Here is a 15,759-nt window from a genome sequence, read left to right as displayed (position 1 = left end):
CCCACTCTGAGAAACAAGAGAGTCTAAGAGAAAGAACAACATGTGCCAGAGCGCACCTAGACCTGAAGCCAAGAGCTGAGATACTCAGGACAAGAGAAAGCAAGCTGCCTTATACACCATGCAAAGTGTTTAAGATTGGTGGTAGCCTATGGAGGAACTTTAACTGGGATTTAGCAGAAGTGTGTTGAGGTAAATTAAGGAACAAAAATTGCAGCTACACCTGCACAATCTGAGGGCAACAGGGCAGGTATTTTGGCAAGTCAAGCAAGACTGCATTCATGTAATCCAAAAGGGCAGATATGCCTGGCACAACAATCTTCTCCTTTCAAATCAGAGGCAAGGAATCATGTTCTTTAAGCTAGAAATTGGGTAACATGTACAGAGATGTTGTTGACTTACGAGCAGAAAGAAGGATAGGAAGACCAAACTTATTGGTCATAGGAACAAGGGCTCACGGTGGGTTAAGAGCCAGTGACTACCAAACCGACATTCAGATCTAAGGATGTGTTTATAGAACCAACACTTATATTCTATCTGCATTAACCTTCAAAAGGTTATGGTCATCAAACATGAGTGAATTAAGACATTCCAGAACTTTAAAAAGTCAGAGTAACTATCCTTTGTTGTATCACGAAATGAATATCAACAGCATAGTTGAAAATGTAAAATAAAAAGAACGAAATAGTTAAATAATTGTTAAAGATCTTGACAAAGTGCACAATAATTCTTTATTAAACAATGTCTAACGTTTTCACTTTTATAAACCAAAGGTCATTTTCAGGTAGGCAGGGCCACAACACTGGCCCTGCCTACCTGAATAGCAGTATTCACCTCTATCAACATTCCAGACAGCTTAGTTCTGCCGATCTCTCACTAGCAGGTCATGCATACACCAGAGCAGGGGGCGCACCTCCACGTAGCTAGCCCCTAACGCTTAGAACGACCTCCCACAACATATAAGAGCCTCCTCCTCTCTTCTTGACTTTCACAAGAAGCTGAAGACCTGTAATTGTGAGTAAGTCCCCAGGATTGGTCTCATACATCTGCCATGGACCACCTGAATACCTTCACGGGTGATTTGTGCACTATAAAAACACTGATAGCATATTTTAATTTACACACAGCTAAATACTAAACATACAATTACAAATGTACACAACAAAATCATGACCTTTTGAGCACCAACTAAACTAGAGAGCTGTTTCAGAAGGCCTTTTAGTGTTATACAATGTACAGACCTCCATACGAATTCCTTGACAATGGGAAGTTCTTCATATTAGTTGTCACTGAGTTCTCAATATAAAACCCTATCCTCTTGGGTTTTATGGCAGAGGATTCTAAATACTGGCTCAGCAACTTGCTGTAGGTTTGTATTCAGAACTCAGCATCTCACAAAAACAAGAAATCAGTATGCTCCCAATGTGATTTAGTTTTAAAAGGAAAATTACTTTAATGCACACACAACTAAATACCATACTAAAAATCACAAAAATATACACAACTTCAAAGAGTAATTCAAATTGGAACTCCTCCTATTGGCTCCTTGAAGATCAACTAGGCTGCTATCATGTACCCTCAAGAAGAATCAGCAGACAATTGATGGATTAAACCCAGATCTGTGACTGGTAGTGAATTTTGATTGGTTCCGCATTCTGTCCATCATTTGTGTTTGCTTGCTTTTGTCACCAGCAGACTTCAATCATGGAATCTGGAAATGGTCCTGTTTGAAATTATGAGACCTTTTACAATCGAAAAGGATAAGGCTACAGGCTTTGTCAAGTTGTTCAAAATGTAATACCAGAGGCCAGTGTCTTTGTCACTAAATGTAAAAATAATTAAATTAAGAATATTACTTTTAAGGTAAACGGGACATGAATATATGGTGTTAGCTAATAGAAACACTATTGATCATATTAGGGATACCCAAAGTATATATTGATAGGAAACAGAAAGTTATCCTCTATGGTACCAAGTATTTCCTTTGGCCAAACTTAAGAAGGTGCCTCTGTACTACACTCATTCGTATTGCATTTGTTAGAGTGCACAATTTAAAACCCATTCCTAATCTATTTGCCAAATAATCCATGATATAAAAGATCCTCCTATGGTATTTGTTGTGAGGATTACAATGTAAAACCTCTTCCTGTTGCATATGTCATAGAGTTCATAAAGTAAATCTTCATCCTATAGCACTTGTCAGCGTTCATATTGTAAAACTCCTTTCTACTGCGTTCGTCGGAGGGTTCACAATGTAGAGCCCCTAACTTTAGTATTAGGCAAGGTGTTCAAAATGTAAAACCCCTTCCAATTGTATTTGACAAAGGGTTCACAATGCAAATCTCCATGATCTTGCATTCGCCAGAGTTCACAATGAAAAACCCCACGTCAGATGGTTCATGTTCATAATGCAAAGTCCCTTCCTCTCGTGTTTGACAAGGAGTTAATAATAAAAAAAAACCTTCTCTTGCATTTCATTTGTCACAGAGTTCACAAAGGAAACCCCCTTCCTCCTGAATTTGAAAAACCTACTTCAGGAGGTTTTAATGCAGTCAGACCTTACTAACCAATATAGTGTGAATGGTGGCCTTCAGTCTCCAGTGACGTGGGTCTTCCGTATCCCAGACTTTCACATTGGCACCAATTGCCTTCACTTGTCTCTAAGGCAACAAGGCAGAAGAGTAGCCAGGGCTTACTCAGGAAGGTGCTTTGGGCTGGAAACCCAGAACACAGCAATTCACAACATTAACACTCAATTTTCCTGCCAGTGCGTTCCTTGAAAAAGGGAAAGTACTTTAACATACACACATTTAAGTACTTTAACCAAAATAACAATATTTGAGGTGGAATTATAAATTGAAACCCCCTCCTACAGGGGCCTTGCAAATTAACCAGAGTGCAAAATGAAGTACCATTAAAATATCTTAGAAGGGGTAACTTATCCGATACATGCAGACTGTTCCCATTATCTGTAAGTTACCATATGACAATGTGCACACCAGCAGCTCTAATCATACAAACCAGCAATAGTTCTGTGTGGTCCTCCTGGAAAACATGAGGATTTTCCCTATCAAAAAGGTTAATTCTACATGCTTAGCCAAGACATTCACTATGTAAAATAAAAGGCCTATTGCCTTTGTGACCACATTAACATGTCAATACAGCATGCACGTTGGTTTTAATCTAAAAATAAATATGTCCATGGCATTTCTGCCTAGAGAGACCCATCAAACAATTTAGGCATACCCTAAGTATACACTGACATAAAGATTAACTTGCCTTCCTAAGACACCAATCATTTACTTCAGGCATAAAATGGATACAATTACTAACCCACTTCTTATTGTATTTGTCAGAGTTGACAATGTAAAGCCATTTCCAATGGTATTTGTCAAATACTTCAAAATCTTAAGCCTCAGGAGTTTGTTATAGGCTTCACAATGTGGAATCCCTTCCCAGTATATTTATCAGAAAGTTCAAAATGTAAAACTCCTTCCTGTTGCATTTGTCAGAGTTCATATTATAAAACCGATTTCTATTGCATCACAATAAAAATCCACTTTTTATGCTTTTTGGCAAACTGTAAAGTAAAGCTCCTTGCCATAATATTTGTCAGAGTCCAGAATGTGAAACCTTTCCTTACAGGATTGGTCAGTGTTACACCATGTAACGCCTCTTCCTTCTGCAGAAACCCTATGGTCTGTGTTAACAATGCTGTTATCAATTGTAAAGAATGGAGCTATTTCTTAGGCAGACTAATACTACTATTGTTCAGTCAAATGCTTGTACTGCTTGTACTGAAGAAGATCAAAATGGAGGCAGAGCCACAGAACCTCGCTTAATTCTGTTTCTTATAGCCGGTTTTCTGGCGATCACATAAGCCCTCATAGACAGCTGTGAATGTGCAGCCTTTCCCTAGAACATGTATGTAAATGGCTCAGGCTGGCAATTCTTCAACATGTATGTTTGGAAACTGCATTTAATAGTGTTGCCAAAAATACATTTATATTGAATTATTTATTTAAATTATTTAGAAGGTGGCATGCTGCAAATCAAATTTCCCCTAGGCACCCACTGAATTAAACACATCTAAAAAGTGTCACTCAGAAAATTCCTGAAGTAACCATGTCCCCCATTCATCCACAAAACACATTAAGTAAGAAGAAAATGGGTCTTTAATTATTTGCTAAAACAAAAATTCCTTGTCAAACGAAATCTGGTATTTGATTCCTCTGGTAATAGCCGGCTGTTTAGCCTTGGTGTGCTGAATGGCGTTTATATGATCTTTTCCCTAAAATATTTTGGGTCTATTTTCTGGATACACTTGGACCGTCAGGCATAGATTCGCGAAAACTATGCCTATGCCCACCATAAGCCAAAGCAGAGCTTTCTAGCACAGTGATTGCAAATTATATTTGTTTTTATAGGAGGCATAAGGGAAGGATGTCACAATCCATCTCAAAGCCCAGCAGGCATCAAACAAGGCAATATTCTAGAACAGTGGTTCCCAACCTTTTGACTCCTGCGAACCCCCACTTAATCATTACTGGAACCCACGGACACCCAATGAACTACTATTGGAATCCGGGGACCCCACTGAGTCATTGCTTGAAGCAGGAGACGCCAGCCTAAGCATTTTCGATGATGTGAACAACAAATACACAAACAATACAGGAACAAGCATTTAGCAAATACACAAAATATTTAATCATTTATTTAATCCTCAAACAAATATTTTAAAAAAATCTAAATTTTAATGGGAAGGTTGGACCTTTTCTAACTTCAATTGAGGCCACCAGTCGTCCATAGTACCATCTGTTTGATGTATTGCTTCCAGTAATCAAAATTAGGACACTAACTTAACGTTTTGCCTCCAATTTTAAATTCCTTCACATTTACAGAATATTTTGAGATGTTCAGATTTACATTTTGCTATTTTTTTTAAATGTACATGCCCTTTGTTAGTCTTCTAATATGTAATTTTCTATGCAGTCGCGGACCCCCTTGAGTAGGTTATGCGGACCCCCAGTGTTCCCCAGACAACAGGTTGGGAATCACTGTTCTAGAGTGCCTATTGTTGCTGATTATTAGAGATGTAGAACTACAATAAAAACTACTCAATACTACATTCAAAATGCCTTTAAGACCATTTTTGTGGGCGAAACAACTTCAAACAAATTATAATTTCTATTAATGAATACTATTCGAACGTAGAGCAATTATTAGCTCACAAAAATTAATCGATCTCCAAGCTAGTACATAAGTAATGTGTCTTGTATACTCAAAATGAATTTTAATCTAAACATCAGCTCTAAATATATTTGGGCAGAGCTGTAAACATCAGCTTGCTGTTTTTGACCATGCATACATTTGCTATCAAACATAAGCTTTTGATTTTGGATGAAAAAAATATTTCTCCAAACAAAAGCTTGCAACTGTCATGTATTTTACTGAACATATATATAGTTTTCATTTTCAGTAAAAACAGGTTTGGCTCCCACATACCAATTTCTCATTATTGTCAGTAACTCCCAATCCTTAAGTGGCATGAACCACTATATAATGCTGTGGATGCCCCTTATATATACCAGGGATTTCCACAACTATGCCAAGAATGCCTACTATAATTCAATGGTGAGCGCCAGTATGCCAGGAGGGTGCTCAATAGTACCACAAGTGCTGACCACATGCCATTGGCGGCCAGCATTATGCCAGAGGAATGTACCATCATGTCATGGATACACGCAATAAACAACAAAGCTCCACCATTATGCAAACACTGCCACTGTGGCACTGGTGAGCACCACCATGCTAAGGATGCCCACATTATAATGAGAATGACCTCCTTTATATCAGGTCTAGCACTATGTCAGATATTGCCCATGTTGGTACTATCATTCCAAGGATATCCACAATATGCCATTATTATTCCAGGAGTGGCAACATATTGTATTAGATGTTCCTAATGGCCAAGTATGGCCACTATTATGATAGAAGTGGGCACTGTCATGGCATGGATATCAACAATATGCCACGAATAGCCACTATTGCTTCCAGGGAGTCTGCCATCAGCCAAAGGATAACTACAGCAGCTCAGAAATTACCGTAATTATGCCAGGGTCAGCATTATGCCAGCGGTGGATGCAGCATGCATGAATGCCCACAAACTGCCAGGTATGGCCTCAATTAGGCCATGGGCAGACCACATTTTATTTGAGGCAGTCTCTGTATGTCTAGGATATGGAATGCCAACACCATAAACACCAACACTAATACAAAGATATATGCACTCTCACAGACACACACACACACACACACACACAACAGACACCCTCCCCTCCCCCCCAACAGACACTCACAGCAGATAAAATATATTTTATTTACTTAATCTCTTCTGCCACACATGCACGCACAGGCGCACACAGACACAGATTGATGGGCCTCCATTATGGTAAATCACCTTGTAGCTTTATATTTACACTAGGTGGGATTTTAGGCCCTCAGCAAATCCTGAAGCTGTTTGCAATGTGCACAGTTCTGGGAGTAGCTTACTGGTCTCTGAAAGCAGCAAAAATATACACCATCAGGCACTTAAAAGGCACACTGTATACCTCACCCACCTTTCTCGAAGCACTGCAAGTACCTCTGCAAGAGCTAAACTATATCTGTGTGATCCACCTCTCAACTATTTGCAGAAGTCTAGTTAGTCATGACAAATTCTCAAACATTTCATTTTTTTAAACCATTTTTATTGACATTTTCAACCTACAACATTCATCTTACAAATGACATACAAAGGTCACTGCTTTCAATGATAAAACATGCAAGCATATTCATGAATGAATGGGTTCCCTACCCAGCCAACTCAAAAACTCAGTTGATAATACTCTCCAACATGAGGGTCAAAACAGCTTCTTATGCTGCTGTGTAGCCATTTTAGTTATAGCTCCATGCACGTTACTTTAACATACTAGGCCTGCCGCTGTGCACTTTAACCTAGATGTATTTTATTCAGCTTTGCTTTATTATTGTTACAGTAGCCACTTTTACGGTCTTGTTCTATTTTCTCTCTATCTGACTGTTTTTGCCTAGGCCAGCACTCTGTTCTCAAACAAGACATTCGTGCGCACTCTGTACTTTTTTCATGGCTATAGCAAGATAGGTTGCCGGTGAACGTGGTATAAGTTTAGTCTATGACATGTATAGAAAATACACATCCTTACTTAGGGACATTTTCTTAAAACACCAGCTGTTCTATTATAAAACCACTTTCCTGTCCCTTACACGTTAGTGGGAGATTTCAGCCAGAGAACCATGACTGTATGCTGATTGCCGAATCCTTCTCTACAGCTGTTTTGCAGACTTCAGGCCTTTGCTCAAGTATGGTGGATGATGTCTTCCCAGGGGAACCTGAAGAACAGAATTAGAGCTTAACACGCTGTGCTCTATCATAGCCTGGGTAGGAATTAGTCTGTTGACTCTAGTGACAATATGGTAGCATTATTTCTATGTTTTACTCTCCTTGTCACAATTTTAATCTTGTCATGCTGTATCGTCCAGGTCATTGCAGTCCATTAGCTTTGTTAAGATGCAGTCGCTTTATTAAAGCATTATTTAAATATATACTGCCTCTGTTTGTCATTGTGTATGTGAGACTAATGTAACTGAGAGAAACGGATGAGACCGGAGTGACCACTGCTTCCCTGAGAAACTAGTTATGTCATGCGCTCGGCTGCCCAATCATCCCTGCCCTTGGGTAGAGATGAGGCACTGCTAGTTAGCCGGAGCCGAACCCGGATTGGAGCGACAGGTGTCACCTGTAGTGGGTTAGACTTAGTCTCCCACAACGCAGGCGATTCTTCTGCCACTCGAAATCCAGTAGTCTCATTAGAATAATGAGAGCCTACGTGACATGGCGCCGCCAATGTTTGGTCAGGCTCTAATTTTCGAGTATCTCTGTCTCACTATATACAAAGACACCTGAGTACTCTATATATGGAGACATCCATGGTATTGAGGATTTCCTCCTCGGCTAAGTAGGTTATTCTGTCTGATGCTTGAGGTTGTTCATGCTTGAACTCTAAAAGGTTAATCCCCATTTGGCGTGCCTTCTCTGGACAAATTTATCAACTACTATGGTGATTCCACAACAGGCAGCAATCGCAGTAAATATGAGACAACTCCTGACTGCACATTTATTGGCAAATGGCCTAATGGCCCAGGGGGGTCCAGTCACATTTGTTGTTGACGCAGATGCAGCTTATGGAACAGAACTATTTTACTCTTGGGTCACATTTCCAGCAGTTGATGGGAACACAAACACATTTTATCACTATACACTTGCCAACGTATCCGGACAATACAGAGCATATGCATATTTAGAAATACCTTTATCTTATCAAGAACATAATAATTGGCTTGATGGCGCCCTACCCCACATGATTTTACCAGTTAGGTTAGGTCCTCTAAGTAATGAAGGATCTACCTGACCTTTATTGGCCACCTATACACCTCACCCTGCAGTAGCAAATTTAGCAGTCGCTGAGGTTCATCGCTTATATACTGAATTGACAGCAATATACAGACGATTAGTATAGTTTGTAATGCAAATATTGAATACAAACCCAGCATGTGCTGCTCCAGTGCAACCACATGATGTGACTCCAGGTATTAACCCTGCAACTGTGCATTGAATAATGGGTAAAGTACCCATCAAACGAGAAGAAACTCCGTTTAGATTAGCTCAAAAAATAAATGCACTGGAAGCGGTATTTCCCCATACGGGACCTCAGGATAAACATAGAATTCTAACGATGTGCTTGCCATTTGGGATGGTCCCCACAGTAGATAACTGTAAAACCTACCAATATTTGCCGCGCTGTATACTACTGCACACGGTACGCTGACACTTGCCAATTTAACGGAAGTGTTGAAACAAATTCAAGATGAATATGGGGCTGCACCGGCCCTGGACTTGGGGATGCAATTAATGGGCAATTTTGCCACTGTATCCGCCATTATTCTAAGCAATCCTAAAGGGGAAGCAGTCGCACTACCAGTGCGCATGCGGCTCCGTGATGTTGCTCAACAGGATCAGGAACGCGAGCTGCCCAAGATTATCGCAATATTCTAATATTGGTCGAGATAGTCTAGGGGCCACACCAACTAAACCACAATTTCAGGGCAAATCTAATAAAGATTTTTCCAAGCAAGCTCCTGAGGGCAATAAGAAACGCTGGGATAAAAAACAACAAACTCCTAAAAAAGAAAGGGGAGAATCTTCGTGTATGGAGACCCCGCAGAATAGATATAAGCTCCGAAATGGAGATAGTATAAAAAAGCCTGGTAGATATCAATATACTGATACATGCCAATCTCGTTCCTTTCAAGACTCATCGGAAAAACACAGTGAGAGAGGTGAGCGAATAGAGTGAAGAACAGAGTATGTGAAACTGAGACAGGAATCGCAACGCTCATCAGAGGTTTCTGTAAAACAGGAAGAGAAACCTCCTCAGCAAAAACCCCAATTTAAAAAGAAAAAAGTGGCAGCAGTTGCAATACGATATGCCGCTCAAGAAGAGGGTCCTCTTGAAGAACAGGAAGTGGGCACCAGCGCTGCTAGACAGCGCGGCAGAGGTCACAATAGTTCACCGGAGTCTTATAGAGCATCTGGGGGTGAAAGCAACTGATGACTTTCTACAAGTAGAAACTGTGGATATGCGAGTCTCCACGCCTGATTGGATGTATAAAGTAACATTACAGTTAGAAGGAGACATTGAATGCAAAATAGACGCAATCTTTTGGGATTGCGTGGTAAATATATATGATATCTTATTGGCTGAACAAGATTGGCCACCTGAATTTGTCCATACCTGCCCATATGGTGAAGATGGTATTAAACCTTCTTTCTCATCCCTTGTTCCCAATGAGCTCGCAGAATCCTATGCCATCGATTGGGCATTGGTGCAGGCACCCGCGTTATATCGCAACCATGTAGGATGGGACAAAGAATCCCCTTACCATGTAATACCTATTAAAAATGAACCTCAACCTTAGTATCCAATAAAACATGATGCGAAAGTACCAGCGAGAGAAATCCTCACACAACTAGAGTACCAGGGCGTGATTGAACCCTGTGTCTCCCAATGAACAATCCTCTATTCCCTGTAGCTAAACCAGATCATTCATATAAAAAAGTCTTAGACTACAGACACATAAACAGTCATACACGCACATATGCTATACAAAACTCACATTGCACAGCAATAATGAACAACATAGTGTGCAAAAAATACAAAACAACACTGGACATTTCCAATGGTTTCTTCTGCCAGAATATAGCGCATGAGACAAGAGACTTAACAAATTTCAGTGCACTAGGTTCTCAGAAAAATTTCTGTTGTTTACCTCAGAGGTACAAGAACAGTCCAGGACTGTTAGCAGCTCGTGTGACTGCAATTGTACACGACATTGACCCTGAAGCATTGTCCTATGTAGATATCTATCTTACGGATGATGAAATACTACAACATTTAAGACGGGTAGCCCGCATTGTTGTGGGATTTGCTGAATTCGGCTACAAATTCAACTTAAAAAAGACAAAAATAGCCTTCCTCAGCATCCTCTTTCTGGGATATGAGCTATCGAGTGAAGGAAAGAGCCTAGAGCCACAATTTTTTGAAAAGTGAAGGTCATTGCAGTCCATTAGCTTTGTTAAGATGCAGTCGCTTTATTAAAACATTATTTAAATATATACTGCCTCTGTTTGTCATTGTGTATGTGAGACTAATGTAACTGAGAGAAACGGATGAGACCTGAGTGACCACTGCTTCCCTAAGAAACTAGTTATGTCATGCGCTCGGCTGCCCAATCATCCCTGCCCTTGGGTAGAGATGAGGCACTGCTAGTTAGCCGGAGCAGAACCCGGATTGGAGCTACAGGTGTCACCTGTAGTGGGTTAGACTTAGTCTCCCACAACGCAGGCGATTCTTCTGCCACTCGAAATCCAGTAGTCTCATTAGAATGAGAGCCTACGTGACATGGCGCCGCCAATGTTTGGTCAGGCTCTAATTTTCGAGTATCTCTGTCTCACTATATACAAAGACACCTGAGTACTCTATATATGGAGACATCCATGGTATTGAGGATTTCCTCCTCGGCTAAGTAGGTTATTCTGTCTGATGCTTGAGGTTGTTCATGCTTGAACTCTAAAAGGTTAATCCCCATTTGGCGTGCCTTCTCTGGACAAATTTATCAACTACTATGGTGATTCCACAACAGGCAGCAATCGCAGTAAATATGAGACAACTCCTGACTACACATTTATTGGCAAATGGCCTAATGGCCCGGGGGGTCCAGTCACATTTGTAGTTGACGCAGATGCAGCTTATAGAACAGAACAATTTTATTCTATTTTATACGCCTGATTGGGTGTATAAAGTAACATTACAGTTAGGAGACGGTGAACGCAAAATAGACGCAATCTTTTGGGATTGCGTGGTAAATATATATGATATCTTATTGGCTGAACAAGATTGGCCACCTGAATTTGTCCATACCTGCCCATATGGTGAAGATGGTATTAAACCTTCTTTCTCATCCCTTGTTCCCAATGAGCTCGCAGAATCCTATGCCATTGATTGGGCATTGGTGCAGGCACCCGTGTTATATCGCAACCATGTAGGATGGGACAAAGAATCCCTTTACCATGTAATACCTATTAAAAATGAACCTCAACCTTAGTATCCAATAAAACATGATGCGAAAGTACCAGTGAGAGAAATCCTCACACAACTAGAGTACCAGGGCATAATTGAACCCTGTGTCTCCCCAATGAACAATCCTCTATTCCCTGTAGCTAAACCAGATCATTCATATAAAAAAGTCTTAGACTACAGACACTTAAACAGTCAAACACGCACATATGCTATACAAAACTCACATAGCACAGCACTAATGAACAACATAGTGTGCAAAAAATACAAAACAACACTGGACATTTCCAATGGTTTCTTCTGCCAGAATATAACGCATGAGAATAGAGACTTAACAAATTTCAGTGCACTAGGTTCTCAGAAATAATTCTGTTGTTTACCTCAGAGGTACAAGAACAGTCCAGGACTGTTAGCAGCTTGTGTGACTGCAATTGTACACGACATTGACCCTGAAGCATTGTCCTATGTAGATATCTATCTTACGGATGATGAAATACTACAACATTTAAGACGGGTAGCCCGCATTGTTGTGGGATTTGCTGAATTCGGCTACAAATTCAACTTAAAAAAGACAAAAATAGCCTTCCTCAGCATTCTCTTTCTGGGATATGAGCTATCGAGTGAAGGAAAGAGCCTAGAGCCACAATTTTTAGAAAAGTGCGCACACTTAACCTCCAAATACAATGAAAAAACTCCGATCTCTATTGGGTTTCCTAAATTTTGGCAGAATTTACATTCCAGATTATGCATCACGCATAAAACCCTTATATGACTTAATACGTCCTGATTTTTCAAGCAAATTCTGGACAGTCGAACACACATGTATTCTCAGAGATCTAGAATACCCAGTTCCAACAAACACACTGCCTATTGAACAATATCATAGAGTCATGTACACCAATGGCTCTGCACAACCTGCAATTGGCACAAGACATCAATACTCCGCTGCATGCGCAGTCGTAAGTGGCTACATGGAGGACAATAAATTCTGTCCCCTACATACTTTTAAGCAAACACTAGGGGATTGCACAGCACAATTGGCAGAGCTGAAAGCTCTGGTGATGGCACTGGAACATACGGATCCTGCACAACATACTCTGATCGTTTGTGATTCGTACTATTGTGTCCAGTCCTTCAATGAATACCTGCATTATTAGCACCAGAATGGGTTCAGAGATTCTAAAGGCAACACCATTAAACACACATTACTGTGGGGGAAAGTAGTGGACCTGAAGGAAACGCTACCATATGTCCATGTTGTACAAACACTTGGACACCAGCGCGTTGGAATACACGTAGCTGGGAATACACTGGCTGATGAAGCCGCAAAGTCAGTAGTTGCTACGGCCACTGCTGCTGAAGTAACCCGCTCAAGAGCTAAACCGGACGCAGACATATGGGCTGCCATGACAGCTACCGAATGGGAGGCTGCCTAAACGCTGAAGTTAAAATACCAGGCGTAGGAGTTCGAGAAATTCCCAATAAAAATAGAAGACCAGAGTTGATTAAAGCAGTGCATGAGGGGGCAGCATCTGCCCATGCTGATGTGCCGGCTACAATATAATTGCTACAGGCCTGTTTTTGTTTTGTTTTTGGACTGTTTTTGGCCTCTATACAAAGAGACCAAACAGTATGTCCTTTGTTGTGACATCTGTCAACAAATCAAAGTTTCCACTGTTAAATGCCCACCACAGACACCCCTCCTAAGTTCTAACAAACCTTTACAATGTGTGCATTTGGACCATTCCGGTCGACAAATATATTTTAGTCGCTGTTGACTCCTGCTCCAGATTTCCATGGGTGTGGCCACAATGCTCAGCTGACGCTCGGACTGTTATTAAAGATTTGCGAGTCTTTATCGGTACATATGCAGTTGTGGCTTTCCACTCGGACAAGGGCCATGCTTTCACCTCAAGGGCTTTCAAAGACGCCATGGTTTCATTGGGGGTCCAACTCCAGTACTCGTCTCCATTTCATCCAGAGGGAAATAGTGTCATGGAGCGATTAAACCGTGATTTAAAGCAATCCTTAACAGCCAGAGTCTTAGGTACCAATCGTAGTTGGCTTAATCACCTGTACAGAGACCAGAGAGCACTTAATCTGCCTAGAAGGTCTCTGGGGGGGTCAATCTTCATATGAGTGCCTGTTCGGAACTCAAATGTATGTTCCAGATCTTGATGGTACTGGCGTGGAAGCGGCAGAAACACCTTTTGACATAAATGAACGTGTCACTGTCTTACAGGAATTACAACAGTTCTGTGACGACAACTCTTCTGCCAGTGCAGCCTCCATTGGAATTAAGGATGTATCTGTAATGCCTACAGGCTGGATTCCTAAAGTTAGGGCTCTAGTACATGAAAAGGTTGCTGTGAAAAAGGAATTTGGTCCTTCTTATCGTGCACCAGTCCCCATCTTGGGAATACACGGTACCAGAACTGTCACTATACCACCATTAGCAGGTGCCAAAGAAAATCGTTTTGTCTCTATCGACAATGTCAAACTACACCATGTGGCCGATCCTGCACAGCCGACCAAAAGGAACAGCCAGTAGTTCCCGAATCCCTCTCACTACTGGTCAAGAAGTTCCTCTACAAGTTGTAAGCAGCAACACCGACACCTCTCCGGGCTTGGGGAGGGTGGAACATGATCTTGCATTAGTTCCACTGACATCAAATAATACAGAAATAACTGATCAATTTGACACAACTTCAACACAGACGGATGGTGCCATTTATTCGGTGCCACCGCGGGAAACACCAACACGCCTACTAACACGGCTCTCGTTTTTGCATGAACTGCTTCTGGATACTTTGCCAACATCAAAGACGATGTTTTGGACTCATTTGCCTCTTCGACACCTGAACTATCAAAAACACGGAAGCTGATAAATTGGCTTAAAGTAACTTACTTCATTCTTCCATGGAACTATCTGTGGCTTTAATTGACTGTACTGACTTTCCTGCTCTGGATTGGGTTTGTCATCACTTTCTTCTTGTTAACATATGGTCATTTTCTTCCTGAAAAATCAGCAGTTGAACAGGTGGATGAGGTCCTAAAACCACTTTTTTCTTCTCACAAGGTCTGCAGAGACTTGTCTTTAGTGAACATTTCCGTTATACCAATTCCTGATGGGATTGTTTGGGAAAGGGTAATATTTGACATATACGGTCCTTCGGAGGTCATTCAAATACCATATGTGTTTAAACTTTCAATTAACGATATAACAATACCCGGGGTTGTTTCTGATGATTGGGATGTGAAAACAGTTGATTCTATGATGACTGAATTGTAGTATTATACTGTATTTGAAAACAAAGATGTGTATCAATCTAGAGAAAATTATGGTGATATGTTTTGCTATAATTATTATGGGCACCATTCCATCCACAGAGAAAGCAGCCCAAACACTGTTTTTAATTATACACAATGGGGACATTGTCTGACTCCACCGCAACGGAGTTCTAAAATGTATTCTGAAAAGTTTAGATATTTTTCTGGGCACAATGATAAGAATGGTGAGTTGTATTATTTTAAATTGCTCCCTACAGAAAACATGTGCATACTATTGACAAATACGAAATTTATATATCCGGATTCCTTTGTTTCCCGGTTGACTATAGAAGGCTATGAATATTGGCTAAAGTCGATTCACTTCGAGAGTGTGGGGAACTAGACATTGGCAAATACCGGGGAAGGAAGCTTTATTTAGAGCATGCCTGATACCTGTTCAAATTATATTTTTAAATGAAACTGTACAACAAACAAGTTGTTTAGGCTTAGCAAAGATTAAGGAATTGAACAGGCCCAGTATACCTGCCCCTGCAAAATTTTATACATGGCAAAAATATATAAACGCAACTGAAGATCAGCTCGATGAATGGGTCCAGAATGGCACATTTAATGTTTCACTGACACGTCCTGGCAGGTGGTTATTGTGGCCAATAGATACCAATGGGTGTCACAAATGTTTTATTAACTCCTCCGGGGTTTTTAGAACTAGTAGGCCAGACCCTCGCTATATATCGCCGAATATGCGGGTATAGTAACA

General features: G+C 40.7%; 1 protein-coding gene across 1 annotated transcript in view; it reads right to left on the bottom strand.

The window, feature by feature from the left end:
* The window catches only part of KSR1 (kinase suppressor of ras 1), a 507,520-nt gene that overhangs the window by 118,075 nt on the left and 373,686 nt on the right, over positions 1-15,759 (bottom strand). The window contains 1 exon segment of the mRNA XM_069226663.1: positions 14,878-14,881. Within this exon segment, the coding sequence (XP_069082764.1) occupies positions 14,878-14,881 (4 nt within the window).

The sequence above is a fragment of the Pleurodeles waltl genome, chromosome 3_2, assembly GCF_031143425.1.
Source record: "Pleurodeles waltl isolate 20211129_DDA chromosome 3_2, aPleWal1.hap1.20221129, whole genome shotgun sequence".
NCBI lineage: Eukaryota > Metazoa > Chordata > Amphibia > Caudata > Salamandridae > Pleurodeles > Pleurodeles waltl.
Note: the sequence above shows the minus strand (reverse complement) of the source record. Positions and strands in the feature narration are given on the sequence as shown.